Raw genomic sequence first — 14,203 nt, forward strand, 5'->3', positions numbered from 1 at the left:
ATGTTTATTTTTATTTTTTTTATTAGGTACAATATTTTTTACAATTCAAGTTTTCCAGTAATGTAGGCCTCACTGGGTGGCTTGCCCGTGCTGAGGCCTTCATTTTATAATATGAAATTTTGGTAATATTGTCTTTTTTGTTCTTTAATCCATTTTGTAATTTTGTGTGTGAATTTATTTTTATTTTCCTCAATTATAATTTCAAGTTTTAAACTGTTGAAAGCTTTTATTGCATGGTATTGGTAGTGTCTTTGTCCAAAGCTTGAATTTACTGTCGGAGTAGTTTATGTTTTCTTTGTACGCTTGTCTAACTGGTCTGTTAGTGTTATTTTGTGTATGTTGAAATTTTTTTTTTGTCAAAAATGTAGTTTAGTAGTGTTTTAACGTATAATTGGCGTATATCTAGTACGTCACAGCTGTTGAATATTTGGTCTGTATCAGTCAGTCTATGTTTTTTTAGTATTACCTTTAAGATCGTTTTCTGTGCGGTTTCTATGTAATTGATAGCCGAGTTTGTTGCTCCTCCCCAATCAATAATTCCATATTCTATTATTGATTGGCAAAGTGCAAAATATATTGTTTTATTTTATATATGTTTCTTATGTTTAGGAAAATGTGTATTGTTTTGAGAAGTTTATTTGTGATTTGTTTGATGTGAGGTATCCATCTAAGGTTATGGTCAATTACGATTCCTAGATACTTTATTTGTTCTGTTTTTTCTAGAGGAGGGCAATCGCAGATGTCGGTGTTTAAACATTTTTTGTATTTTTATGTTGCCTCATTTCCCTTGAAAATAATAAAAAAATACTAAAAGTTGAAGGACACGTCCGGCTGCCACGAAGGGCGCTATGTAGAATCACCTCCCGAAATTTGAGCACTTTACCCCCGGACAACCTGTATATAGAATAGATGTATCATACTAAAACAACTTTTTGTTTTACATTAACTCCACACGGGAGACGCTGAGGAAAATAATTTCTCCATTAAATTAAATCCCTCAGGGCCTATTTCATCTTTGGGGATGCTGGGTGGAGGGTTTTTCTGAGGAACGGAAAGAGTGAACATGGGCTTTGAAGATGGTGAATTTGATTTTGTAGGATGGAGGAAACACAGAGTCTGGCAAATCATTCTATAGTCAAGCTGTTGAATTCAAGAATGAGTCGTTAAAACGACGCATTCTCATGTGACAAATGTCAATCGTGTACAAATGTTGGGCACGCTTTGGCGTGTATCCCGACTATACAACAGTGCCGAAAGAATCTAGTTTCTTGGAGCACCTTTCATTGAAATATGAGTAGAAAAAGAACAGCATTCCCATCTGACTTTGTTAAGAAGGGGAATCTATCAAACTGACGATGTTTTGGGGCTCCAGACCAGAGGTGGCTGCCAAATGCCATGCACTTGTTTATCTATTTTTAATGTTAAATTCAATGAAAGCTCTGGACCCAGAGGTTGAGTAGAGGCTACATAGAAGAATATATGGAAGGATATTTCACCGGCAAGGTCCTTGAACCAGGCTTCAATAGCTCCCTTAGTCCGGGCGGTGGCGGGCCAGAAGTTGTCCTTGGGGTTGATCTGCTGCTTTTTCCTCCCGCAGTCGGGCAGGATGCTCAGCTCCTCCTTGCGGGTCAGAATTCCAGAGAAGTAGGCCCCGACCTGCAACAGATCCATTTATTAGTACAAATTCAAATTATATAGAAATTACCTCCATCAAAATGTAGCCACTGCTGGCCACAGACAAAAACACCGACAACTTAAAATATACTAGCGCCACTAGCGGAAAACTGTCTCAAGCACGTCTATCAAAAACAATAGCATTGGTGACTCTAGACTTAAACGGGCTACATCTCTTCACCTTGATTGCTTACTTATTTAATATCTCGATCTTAATTACATAGTGTTAAATGTAATATTGAAATATACTTATGGAGGTGTCTGGAAACTCGTAGTGCAAGCGGAAACTGAAGAATCTACATCAACAATAGGACCCAAAAAATGTTTTGGAGCCGGGTCTACGCTTCGACACATTTTAAACGATAGCAAACAGCTGATATTAAATCCTTTACGACCAAATTTCTTCAAATTTGACTTAAAAAATTCCATGTTCAGACTAGATTTACTCGAAAATAAAAGCTAAAATCAAAAAAGTTATACCGCAAAATCGACTGCAAATTCCTCAGTTTCTCGCTACCACTGCGAGTTTCCGGACACCTCGTATTGGTAGCTACATACATGTATATATAGCACATAAATCAGAGTGGAAAATACTCTCAGTGTCGCCCTGGTTAACAGCCATAATTCAGAATCCAGAAGTTGCTTGAAATGGCATTACATTTGTTGTGAACAGCCAGGTGCTTCCCACCCTTCCCCTTCCCTATCTCCCTTTCCTTCCGCATTATCCTAGCCTTCACACACACCCTAACTGGGGATGCATAAAAGTCTCGATTTACTCAGTTGGAGCGTTTATTTAAGAATGCACAAATAGCAATTACTTCACAATAATAATGCGTTTATTTTACGGGATAAATACGAGTAGGCACTATATTATTTAGCGTGGAATGCAGGCGATATCTGGGTCAAGGTTACGAGCGGGCGAGCTAGTTGACTGAATACTAAATACTCGCTGCGTCGGGCCTATTTATATAGCCCAGCCCGTGGCGGTAGTAAGCACGCGAGACCACTGGTAAACTACGGGTCACTCGCTTCAGCGAGATTCGTCTGGTAGTTTCGATGGCACTGGAATTATGCCTAGGCAATAGGCTAGAACCTTCTAGCGAATGCGCGTAATGTGCTAGACTGACTCACAATGTATTGTCGTAGGTAGTTTGCTCGCAAGTAGGTGCTCGTAGACGGGTAGGTAGCAAGATAAGAACGCTTCGCATTATGTCTGAAGTGTTCGGATTACGATGCTTTTTGTATGGGCGAGACGTTCTAGATGAATCTCGTAGCATCGCTATATGTGCGTATTTTTATATACTTAGATTATATTGATGTCACCTGTGACAGGTACAAACATCCTTTTTTTTAAACAGCTCCACCTTTTGGACAACACACGCTATTGTTTCTCTATATGCACAGACAAACTGAGCCACAGGAAAGCGTGGCGGGGTACAGCTAGTATGATAATATATTCGTCTAGTTGTTATTTGTGTCTGTATTCTATATTAGTCCATTACCTTAGAAGCGGTGATGTTACAGTTCCTGGCCGTGCCAAATTCATCGCTGAGCTGCGGCACAGTGGGGAAGCCATGCTTCACGTTGACCAGGCTCATGTCATCCTCGCGCTGCTTGGGCTCCTGGGGGTACACGTCCGGAGGCCCCAGGCGCGGCCGCTTCAGGGGCCGCTTCTCATACATCAGACCCAGCATAGTGGCGGTGGTACAGCACTGAAAACATTGAATACATGTAATAATCACCATTTTAATACCTAAACAATATATAAGTACCTAAACTGCTAAACGGAGATGGATAATCAAGAAACATCAGTAACAGCGGTGGCAGGTGTGTGGCACCTGATTTTTTTTATTTACATAATTTGAGGATGATTCTGATTAGAGGTTTGTTTGCATTTGAACTGATAGAAAATGGTTTAGTTTTATTTCTTATTTAAATAAAGTTGCAACATTGAGAACAATAGGCTTTTAATAATAAAAAATAAATTTTATACAGCTATGACTAGTAGGAACACACAAGATTGCTTCACATCAGATATTTTAAATACCTAATATTAAAGTTTTTTTGAAGTGAAACTTCTTTACTCGCGTTATGCAATTTCGAGGACAGGAGTAAAACCAACTCATGACCGTCATGAAAAACCGTGATCATTTCGCTATAGGAGCCTAGCCAATATTATATACCTTTTTTAGGTCACCCTCCAAACTCAGCTTCGCGGTCTAGAGGCAGAGCGCGTGACTCTCGTCGTGAAGAACCGAGGTTCAATCCCCGCTTAAACTATTTTTTTTTCTTTTTGTGATTTTTTTAATAATAATTTTTTTTAAAGTGATAAAATGCTTTTTTTAAAAGTGATAAAGACTTTTAGATATTTTGACTTTATGATATTTTGGTCGAATACGTAATAACCGCGGTCTAGAGGCAGAGCGTTCGACACTCGTTATGCAGGACCCGGGTTTGAATCCCATATTTTTATAACTTTTAATTTTTTTTTATCACATGCTACTTATAAATATGTCAATAGACAGAAAAAAAGAGAGAATGAAATGAAAAGAGAGAGAGAAGAATACTAAAAGTTTCACTTCCGTCGTGCGTAGGCTTGCCACACACTGTATTTTTTTAATTGTCTTTTAAAAAAAAATATGCCGGTTACAGGTTTGTGCTAATGTATCCCAAATCGTATAACGTTCATACATGAGGGTTTAACCAGTGCTTTATTCTGTATTTATAAACTGAACTCTTTCTGTGACTCAAAGCCAGTATAGAAAAGGAGGGTCCAGTGGTATCGCATATCCCGAACACCCCTTGTACACTATATATTATGTATTAAAATGTCTATTAGGCAGGCTAACCCACAACTATAATTGCACTAGGTAGTGGTGTGCAGACTACAGTTTTACCAAAATATTGTTGAAGACATTTTTTATGGATTGTTTCTATAGTATGAACTGCCATAGAGTTAATATAGGTATGTAAAAACTAGGTAAGTATACGGTTATCTTTAATTGCAATTCGTTCACAAGCTTGACTTCTTTCATCTTGTATGAAATCGGGAGTTGAGAGAAAGTCATTAGTTTTTCTCCACAATATACCCACAAACAACACATCCTGATGTTCGCAATGTAAATTAGTGAAGTAATTTGATGGGAAAATGTCAATCACATGAAGAAGGTTTGACAAACTATCGTAAAATATACATTTTTACAGTTGGTAATAGTTTAAATACATAAGTCGACAAGAGAAACAAACTTGTGCTTGATTTTTTTTGATATTTTTACCAGGTTTTGCGTCATTTTCAATCACTGAAACCAACGAAATAAAAAAGAATATCGAAAATACTTAATGTAGAAAAGGTATTCAAACTTCTTCCCACAAAACCATTTACTTCTGAAATTTTAATTGTTGTGTTTTCTTTGTGTCATATGCCAAAATAGTCCAGTCGTGATCACCAGTAATTGGTACTCTGTAGTATATACAGCCTGTCAGATCGTAATTGGGATGTTTGCGGAAGCGTTATTCTTAAAAATTGGATTATTCGTGCTAGCCGGCCGATCATGAATTTTTCATTGAATTTTCTCTCGACGGACAATGAAACAACCCAAATGGAAAATTATGGAAAATTGAGTTGACTCGTGATCACACGTAATTTTTTCCGAAACAACTCGCCCTCACTTCTTCACTCACTTCAATAAATGTCATATATTGAAAGAAGAAGGGCACTGCAGTTACCAAGTTCTGAAATTGTGCTTTGTTGGGTCTTAAACTTGGAAAAGAACTCATCAAATAAGACTGCAGTCTGGAGATTTTACAATTTGATTCAAATAGTATACTTTACTTTTTTGTGTTTACGAGAGATGGGAAGGCTGACAGAGATATTGAAAGAAGGGTAAATGCAGGTAACTCCATTAATGGAGGACTGAACGCAGTTGGCGCTAACAAAAAATTGTCCAAAGAAGCGAAGTTAGCAGTCCACAATGGAGTGCTGGTACCTTCCCTGATGTATGGAAGTGAGGCATGGAACTGGCAGAGAAAGGATGAAAGTAGATTGAATGCTGTATAAATGAGATGCCTGAGGCATGTGTGTGGTAAAACCATGTATGATCGTGTGAGAAATGTGGAGATCCCCAAAGAGTGCAAAGCTGATGTAAGCGTAATGAGTAAGATCAAGAAAGGAACTTTTAGATGGTTTGGGCATGTAGAGCGAATGAGCGAAGAAAGGAGTGTAAGTAGAATATATGATGCAAATGTGAATGGTAGCATAAGTCGGGGACGCCCGAGGAAGACATGGCACGACCAAGTGATTCAGATACTGGAGTCGGGCCATGTCAAGAGTCAGAATAATAGAAGAGTATGTATGAGACGATGTATGAATGTGAACGAGGCAAGGAGTGTGTGCCAAGACCAAGTTGTATGGCGGTCCTTCCTCTCTGCATACCCCTGCGGTGAAACGGCATGATGGTTAGTTAGTTAGTTAGTACACTTTAGTAAAATGCCAACACAAAAGGGACAGAAAAAATTGGGAAATGCCATGTAACCAATTTAAAACACACACTCACTAGCCAGTAGGATGCATAATCTGGGCAACGAGTATGAGGATACTATTGATATATTTAATGACTCCATTTATAGAATTAAGCGTAATCTACATCAACACATTGTTGAATCCTACAAATTGGAGTAAATTGGAGGCAGGAGTGAAACTGGGCTTGAATCATATTTATGAGGAAAAGTCTGTAAGTCAATCCACAGAAGAGAGGGTACAAACATTAGAACTTAAAAGAACCGGGTAAAAAGTTGAATATGAAAAAAGTGCTGGTAACTCAATCCAAAAAAAAGAACTTTATATTTCTATCTTAAAATTGATAAATAATATTCTTTCTATCTATAATTGCACAAACCATATAGAAAAATAGAAACATTTCATATAGAAAAAGTAACCATGTCATCAATTTTTTTTTAAATTTAAGTCACAAATTTAAAAAACAACCCAGGTTATTTCAATATCAATTTTGTAACTGAGGAATTTGAAACGTAATAAAAAAAAATATCTGAAAGGAAAGCGAGCATATAAGCCAAAACAACTGCTTACTACATTATTTAAAAAGCTAGTTTGATGTGAGTGGAAATGAGTAATTTGCTAAAACAAAGAAAAGTTGTCGTTTTATGATCTGAGCGGAATTGATCATTGCTATCGATAAGAATCATTTATTTACAAACGTACAAACACTTTTCGTTCAAGAAACAAGAGCGGAACGTAACAGGTATTGCACAGTATCGCGCAAAATTATTAAATTAAATGTACATATATGACTTACAATATAAAATTATTGAAAGCAAGCAATTACCTTTTAATTCCTAAACATTATTATGGTACAAATTGAAGATGTTTACGTTAAATCAATAGCACTTTTGACATATTATTTCAAAGTGCTACTTCATAAAGCTGACTTTGGTTGGTTCGGTTGGTTGTTGACAGATAGCTTCTCCCATAGATATACCACTCACCGAAGTCACCATAGACAAAATGTTTAGCTTTGTCATTATTATTTTCTCTATGGGCGTTGGAGCGTATTCGAAATAATATTCGATTCAGAATCCGACAAATATGTTTAGAAGTACTTATATGACTTATATGTAGTTCTATAGGTATCGCAACTCGCAGCCACAGTAATATGCACAGTAAATACGAACGATGAGTACTGTTATGGCGGTTCAGACGTTTGAATTTTAGATGATCAATTTTTATTGCACGACAAGATTTCTAACTTAATACTTGATCAACTTTGTTAAAAAAAGGTTCACATTTGTCAACATGCAAAGTGCCGAGTTGATCAATTTAAATAGAAACGTCTGATCGGCCATTACTCACCTTAATCCCTTTTTATATTGAAAATAATAAACAAAATATGTGTTACCGTTTTGTGTGATTTCAGTGTTTTTGTTTGTTTCTGACGCTTTAAACTTTAATATAGGTACTTTAATTTATTATCTGGTAAGCAAGATGTTTCGAATACCATCTTCAAACACCCAAAATACTTTTATTATATTCATTTGTTTGCAGCTTGTTGTTTATGAACAATATTTAGCTGCTACTTATCAACTTAATTTGCTATTTTTAAGATGTTGCGCGTAGCTGGTAATGAAGAATTTGTTCTGCCTGACGGTCTTCAAGAATTAATGTCAGACATTTCAAGAGAGGTATTATTACTTTAAAAAACGAGAATGTCGCTACGTTGAATGCTTAAATCACACAATTATCAGAAATATTAAATTACTTTCGTTTTCTTTAGGTACTTCGTGCGCAACCAGATGATTTGTATGCATTTATTACAAGATATTTAGATGCTCTTTTGGTGACGAGGGAAATACTACAAATCGAAGAAAGTTTATTACGTCAGGTTGTAGAAAAAGCTACAAATAAAAGATGTCCTTAACATGTTTTAAATATGAACGGTACTCATAAATATAACACAAATTTAGAAAAATACAACACTACGCCCTTTCTTTTTGGCCAATTACATTTGATTTAGCAGGCATTTTAGCTGTGTCATGCATTGCCGCTCTAATGTGATTCCACATCGTATATTTATGTTCCACATTTTAAAGTAGTTTTTCCAAAATAATGTGAACAAAATATTTGGTAAACTTGTCGAATTCCGCTGCATGCAAAGGCTCTTTAACAAACAACACTTCATTTTGACAAGATTAATAAAAAAATGAGGGGAGTATAAATAATTGTATTTATAAATAAATAAATAAATAATATTTTTGAAGTTCATAAGGTGAATGGTTTATTTATGTTCATCAGGTTTACAGCCTTTCTCAAGTGAATGAAAATTTTGTTGTGATGTACTGTTTATGTCTATATTTATTTTGTAGTATTTGCAAGTTGTTCAGCTTTAATTTAATGCCATATTTTGAATTTAATAATAAAATTGAGACAAATCAATAAAACTCTCAGATGAAATTACAAAATGATCGAATATAACATACAATAAAAATTTTTACCCCGGTTTAAATTTCGGAAGCAGGTTCGTTATTTTTAAATTTATACAACAGCCTAGTAAGAAGCAATAAACAAAATAACTACTGTCAGAAAACTGCGAATAAGAAAACATCTGTTTTCTGGAGAAAACCTAACCAAAACTCGCAAAATTATCGGTATTGTAAATTAAATAGGTGTTAAATAAAATTTCGTTAAAATGCCACCCAAAAAAGGTCCAGCAAAACCCGCAAAGGGCGCAGCAAAGACAACTGAAGACGACAAAGGTAAAAATTACAAATAATATCATCTTCATGGTTTCGACTTTCATTTGTTATTGTTAATTTTATTGAATATACTTTGTGAATTTGCAGGCAAAGATAAAGAGAAGAAGGGCGGTACTGCTGTAAAGGTTAGGCACATTCTCTGTGAGAAACAGAGCAAGTGTCTCGAAGCTTTAGAGAAAATAAAGGCTGGGCAGAAATTTCCCGATGTAGCAACGGCTTACAGTGAAGACAAGGCTCGGCAGGGCGGAGACCTGGGTTGGCAGACCCGGGGGGCCATGGTGGGGCCCTTCCAGGATGCGGCCTTCGCTCTCCCGATTTCTACGGTTAATAGCCCCATTTACACGGATCCCCCGATTAAAACGAAATTCGGATATCATATCATAATGGTCGAAGGAAAGAAGTAAAATAAATCACGATAAACTTGTCGAATTCCGCTGCACGTTTAAAGTCTTTGACAGACCACACTATAAGCGTGATATATTCTCCAGGCTTGGCCTATTTACATCTGCATTGTGATTATATGGCGAGCGATATGCTGAAATAGGCCAAGCCATGATGTAAGCCCCATAATATGCAAAAAATATATAAATAGCACTTGGTTTCAACTTAATTACTACAATAAATAACTATTTATGTGGTGTGAGATTGTAAAAGATTCATTAAAGTTCCGTTTTTTCTCAAAATTAAGTTTGAATGTTATAAAACACGCATAAATCATTCAAATAACCCAAAGACCCTAAAAACCTGTTTTGTGCGTGTGCGATTTAAACCCCCGACTTAAATACTTGCCTCCATTAGATATTTAAGTTAAAATCAAGTGTTGTTTTTTAAAGAGTTTGCATGCAGCGGAATTCGACAAGTTTACCCAAATCACCTCTGTCAATCACATTAATTATTGGATAATTATTTCCCTAACCGCCACACTTTTAGGCATGGATTATGCAAATTACACTTTGCTTCAACAATTACTATAAAAAAAAATATATACACGCTCAAATAGGTTATTAGGTTCTTAGTTTAGATTAATTGAGTCATTTATGAGTATTTAGATTGAAAGGAAACATTCAAAAGTGTCACAAAAAGAGTCCAAGAAATTGTTTTATAAAGTAAATTTTGAACTTCCAATAAAAAAGTGGAATTTTTTTTTTTTTTTTTTTTTTTTTTTTTTTTTTTTTTTTTTTTTTTTTTTTTTTTTTAAAGAAAGACAAACATTCAAATAACTAATAAATATTGATAATTATATTATTATATTATTAATAATTATAATGCAACTTTTATCGTCTATCCTGAATCCTGACGTAAATCATTGTTTCTTGCAGTAATTAAATTGAAACTAAGAGTAATTTCCATAATCTGTGCCTAAAAAGTGAGGCGGTTAGGGAAATATTTACTAATTATTGTATAAAAAGCTGATATTTTGAAAAAATGGATTGTTGTTGTAAAGTTATGCGTACACAAAACATCAAAAACACTGTGCAGACAGTATCAGTTTGCCATTTAAACCTAATGACCATTTTAATACAAACCTTTACACTCTCCAAGGACCCAAATGGACTGCTAATTAGGTGTCCATCGCTACTGCTGAGATTTCACTACAATAATTATGAATTCACTGCCATTTCCTACATTTTTTTTCTCTAGTGAGTTGGATTATAGCTCAAATCTTATTTCTAATGTTAATGAAAAAAATACTGCGAGAGTTTAAAATATTTTTGTATTATATACAGACGAAAAAAATTAAAGCTGTTGTTATATTATATTTTTATTGTTGACTACTGCTGTAACTGATGACCCTGTAAAAACTGCAAATGCGCCCAATTTTCGTTATTGGCAGCCACCTCCGTTCTGGTGCCCATAGATACCTGAAAGAAAATTACTGACTCGAAAATGTGCAATTTAATGTATATTTTTTCATGATCTGCAATCTGTTCTTAGCGCAAAACGTGATTCAGCTTTCTCAACACATTTCAGCCGGATATATTTTGCGCTGGCGCTATGCTGAGTCCGGGCGAAAATAAAGGTCCCGTGCGAATTTCTTTTAAATCGCTATATCTTCGAAAATAATTTAAAAAATTTAATAATAATTTTTACATGGTAACTCAGCATACCCAAGCTATAAAAGTACTAAACGAAAATCGAATATTATTTGAAATGCAACTCAATTAACCTTGTAATATGTTTATTACAGTCCGCCTATCGGTATTTGCTCACACCTGCTTTTTTTAAATACGCCCAACATCTCTCGCTCGCTTGCACATAGGAGTTGAGTGGGTGCGGAACAGAGAAAGAGATTCGAATCAGGATTCACGGTCATAACAACCCTCATTCCAGGAATTGAATTATTTCAATAACAAATAATCTACTACATATCCTTTTGTTGAAATACTGATGTAAACGAAAGACACAAAAATAAATTTAATAAAAACTTACGATTTGACCTTTACAAAGAGATTGGTATATAATATTCTTGTAAAAACATTGAATAATTCCGTCTTTTCTGCCATTGAAATGAGGCCGGCGCAAAAGGTAAAAATACCCTTCCTGTCCTTAAGCATCAATCAACCGAACGGGTAGTAATACCTTTCCCGTCCGAAGTGTGTTAATAGACAATTTGTATTTTTTTAGAACATAATAATATACATTAGGTGGAAATACTACACGTGTTCTACAGGTATTTCAATGGTAGAGGCTCTGACGAACTGGAATCATTGATCTAGAGGTGGGTTCTGTGCAAAGATATTAGAAGAACGAGATGTGCTATGAGCAGTTTATACTGTGTGGAATTGTTTTGCCCAGTGTCGCCGGTTTTGTTCACCAATACTACTGCACACCTTCGCTTACGCTAAGGTATCCGCACTAATACATAGAACAGATTTCTGTGCGTACACGTCCCAATAGTATTCAAAGTACCCTAATTAGGTAGTACTCCGCCTACGGTCCGGCGGCCAACATAGCATATCTCGTTCTTCTAATATCTTTGGTTCTGTGAGTACTTTTCGTTACTGGGTACAGTGAGTAAAGGTACAAAAAAATACCTATGAAAAATACCGGTTACAAAATACCCACAAGTATTTTGAACCTACCTGGGGATTATAGTATCTGGGGACTGGGGACGGAGAGTAATAAATACTCTGTCCCAGAATAAAATACTTGAGTATTTTGTAACCAGTATTTTTTACTTCGAGACCTGTGATACTTACAAATACTTAGGAACCAGGTATTTTGGAGATTTGTCTGAAAATTTGTTTGAAAATACCCGGTACTTTTACTGGGTACGATAAATATGCCTCTCTTCTACATTGATCCCTCGACATCATTCAAACGTAGTCAAGAGACGAGTCCAACGCATGCCCAACATTTGCACTCCGTTGACATTTTTTGTGTGAGAACAGGTGGTTTTTATGTCTAGTTCTTATATAAAACAGCTTATTAGTAGAATGATTTGGTGTCTTTGTGTTTCCTCCACAGATAATAGTCAACTTGATTGATGGTCAGCACCATTTTGAAATGTTTAGGCCTAACGGTTCCTGTTAAACGTCGATTCTCAACACTTTCAAATTTTTAAATTTTCTCAAAAATTTCAGTTCTGCTGCCTGGCATGAAAGCACTCATTATCGTTATTCAAAATTTCGATAACAAATTACCTACTGTAGTAGTTATAATATCCAGATACAGTATAGCTCCTGTAATCCAAAGAATTAATAACCGAGCCTGTCCTTTTTTTTTATTTATTTTTTTTTTATGTGACACCTCACAAGAGTGTCCCTGCTTGTGCAGTGTACAGACAGGGGAACTATGTCACCACCCGGTTGGGCGGCGTTGTGAGGCGGAATAAGGTAGGGGCTGTAGGAAGGGATTTGTTAATGCGGGCCTTGAAGAGGCTCGGATTATAGGAGGGAGGAAAAACAGATGCCGGTAGCTCGTTCCACATACGAGCCGACTTACACAAAAACGAGTCGTAAAAACGGCCCGTTCTCATGAAGCCAACGTCAACCGTGAACGGGTGTTCAGCTCGTGTCCGTCGAGTTTCGCGCACGTGCACCGGTGCATCAGGAATCAATGCTGCTAGCTCCTTGGAGCAGGCTCCATTGAAATACCTGTAGAACAGACACAGCATGCCTACTTGCATCTATGCATTAGAGAAGGCAATCGGTCTGTTAACAACGGATTGTCAATCAGACGGATCGCTCTCCTTTGCACAGATTCAAGCAGGTTTATCAAGTATTTTGGGGCACCAGCCCAAAGGTGGCTCTCAAATTCAATAGTTGGGCGGACTTGAGACTTGTACAGGGTCAGCAGCTGGTCACTGTTGAAGAATCTCCTAGCCCTGTACAAGACGCCCAACTTTTTGGAGGCCTGATTTACTCGGGCTTCTATGGATCCCCGATACTTGAGCTGGTCTGATATAGTAACTCCAAGCATTTCAATGGAGTCTTTATTGGGGAGAGTGCTCCCATCAAATTGCACCAGACAGTCATTGATCTCCCTCTTTGCCGAAATCAGACACGCTTGGGTTTTTGAGACGTTGAAACTGACCAAGTTGGCCTTACCCCAGGCACGAACCATCTCGAGGTGGTGGTCAATTTTTTGCTTCAAAACTTCCCGAACTGTTCGGACATCATAGGTGAAAGGGGGCCTGTCAAAAAGATAACCCTCGTGAACGGTGCTGTCATCAGCGTAGCAGTGAATTGGTGCACATTCAACGAGATCGTTGATGTGCAATAAAAACAGCGTCGGAGACAGCACAGATCCTTGTGGCACCCCCGCATTGATTTGGTGCGGTGAGGAAGAAGAGCCGTCAACCACGGTTTGAATTGTTCTTCCCCTCAGAAAGTCCGCAATCCAACTATGCAGGGTTGGGTGGATCCCATACGATGATCCCATACGATTCTGATATGATTTGAGATTTTCACAGCAATGTTGCGCTACCTCCTTCTTTAGCCAACATTTCTCTGCCCCGATGATGGACACTGTAATGCTGTCCGAAACGTTGGCTAAAGAAGGAAGCGCAACACGGCAGAGTGCCCTAAAATAAATCACTATAACGAGAGAAGTTGAATTTTCGGAACATTTGAGACTTAACGTTTTCCAGGATCTTATTTGTAGATAGTCGAAAATTTTATTCTTTATACCTTTCAAATCGGATACTGTGGATTAACCAATATTATATTTCCTTACTTACTTCGTACAACTCTCTCCACTTCAAGTCTTCTTAAGATTACCCTTTTTTCTTCAGCGGTTTTCCAACCAACCACACCGCCTC

The 14,203-nt window shown here is 36.8% G+C and overlaps 2 protein-coding genes across 2 annotated transcripts in view; one reads left to right on the forward strand and one right to left on the reverse strand.

The window, feature by feature from the left end:
- kto (mediator complex subunit kohtalo) overlaps positions 1-7,155 on the reverse strand; it is a 104,424-nt gene extending 97,269 nt beyond the window's left edge. The window contains exons 1-3 of the mRNA XM_089647356.1: positions 7,017-7,155; positions 3,177-3,386; positions 1,497-1,656 (exon numbers count right to left, since the gene is read on the reverse strand). Of these exons, the coding sequence (XP_089503482.1) occupies positions 1,497-1,656; positions 3,177-3,368 (352 nt within the window). The 5' untranslated portion in view covers positions 3,369-3,386; positions 7,017-7,155. The remainder of the gene's footprint in view (positions 1-1,496; positions 1,657-3,176; positions 3,387-7,016) is intronic.
- Positions 7,156-8,718: 1,563 nt separating this feature from the next.
- On the forward strand, positions 8,719-10,074 carry LOC149411068 (peptidyl-prolyl cis-trans isomerase NIMA-interacting 4). Its single transcript, XM_089647583.1, has 2 exons — positions 8,719-8,940; positions 9,028-10,074. The coding sequence occupies exons 1-2, from the start codon at positions 8,874-8,876 to the stop codon at positions 9,342-9,344; spliced, it is 384 nt and encodes a 127-aa protein (XP_089503709.1). The 5' UTR covers positions 8,719-8,873; the 3' UTR covers positions 9,345-10,074.
- The last annotated feature ends 4,129 nt before the right edge of the window (positions 10,075-14,203 follow it).

The sequence above is a fragment of the Hesperophylax consimilis genome, chromosome 26, assembly GCF_061612785.1.
Source record: "Hesperophylax consimilis isolate HC1 chromosome 26, BYU_Hcon_1.0, whole genome shotgun sequence".
Classification (NCBI taxonomy): domain Eukaryota; kingdom Metazoa; phylum Arthropoda; class Insecta; order Trichoptera; family Limnephilidae; genus Hesperophylax; species Hesperophylax consimilis.

Bases quoted from the DNA above. Each gene is read 5' to 3' on its own strand.
- LOC149411068 (XM_089647583.1), top strand. From the start codon at position 8,874: ATGCCACCCAAAAAAGGTCCAGCAAAACCCGCAAAGGGCGCAGCAAAG. The intron at 8,941-9,027 runs GTAAAAATTACA...GTGAATTTGCAG, and splicing joins GACAACTGAAGACGACAAAG to GCAAAGATAAAGAGAAGAAG.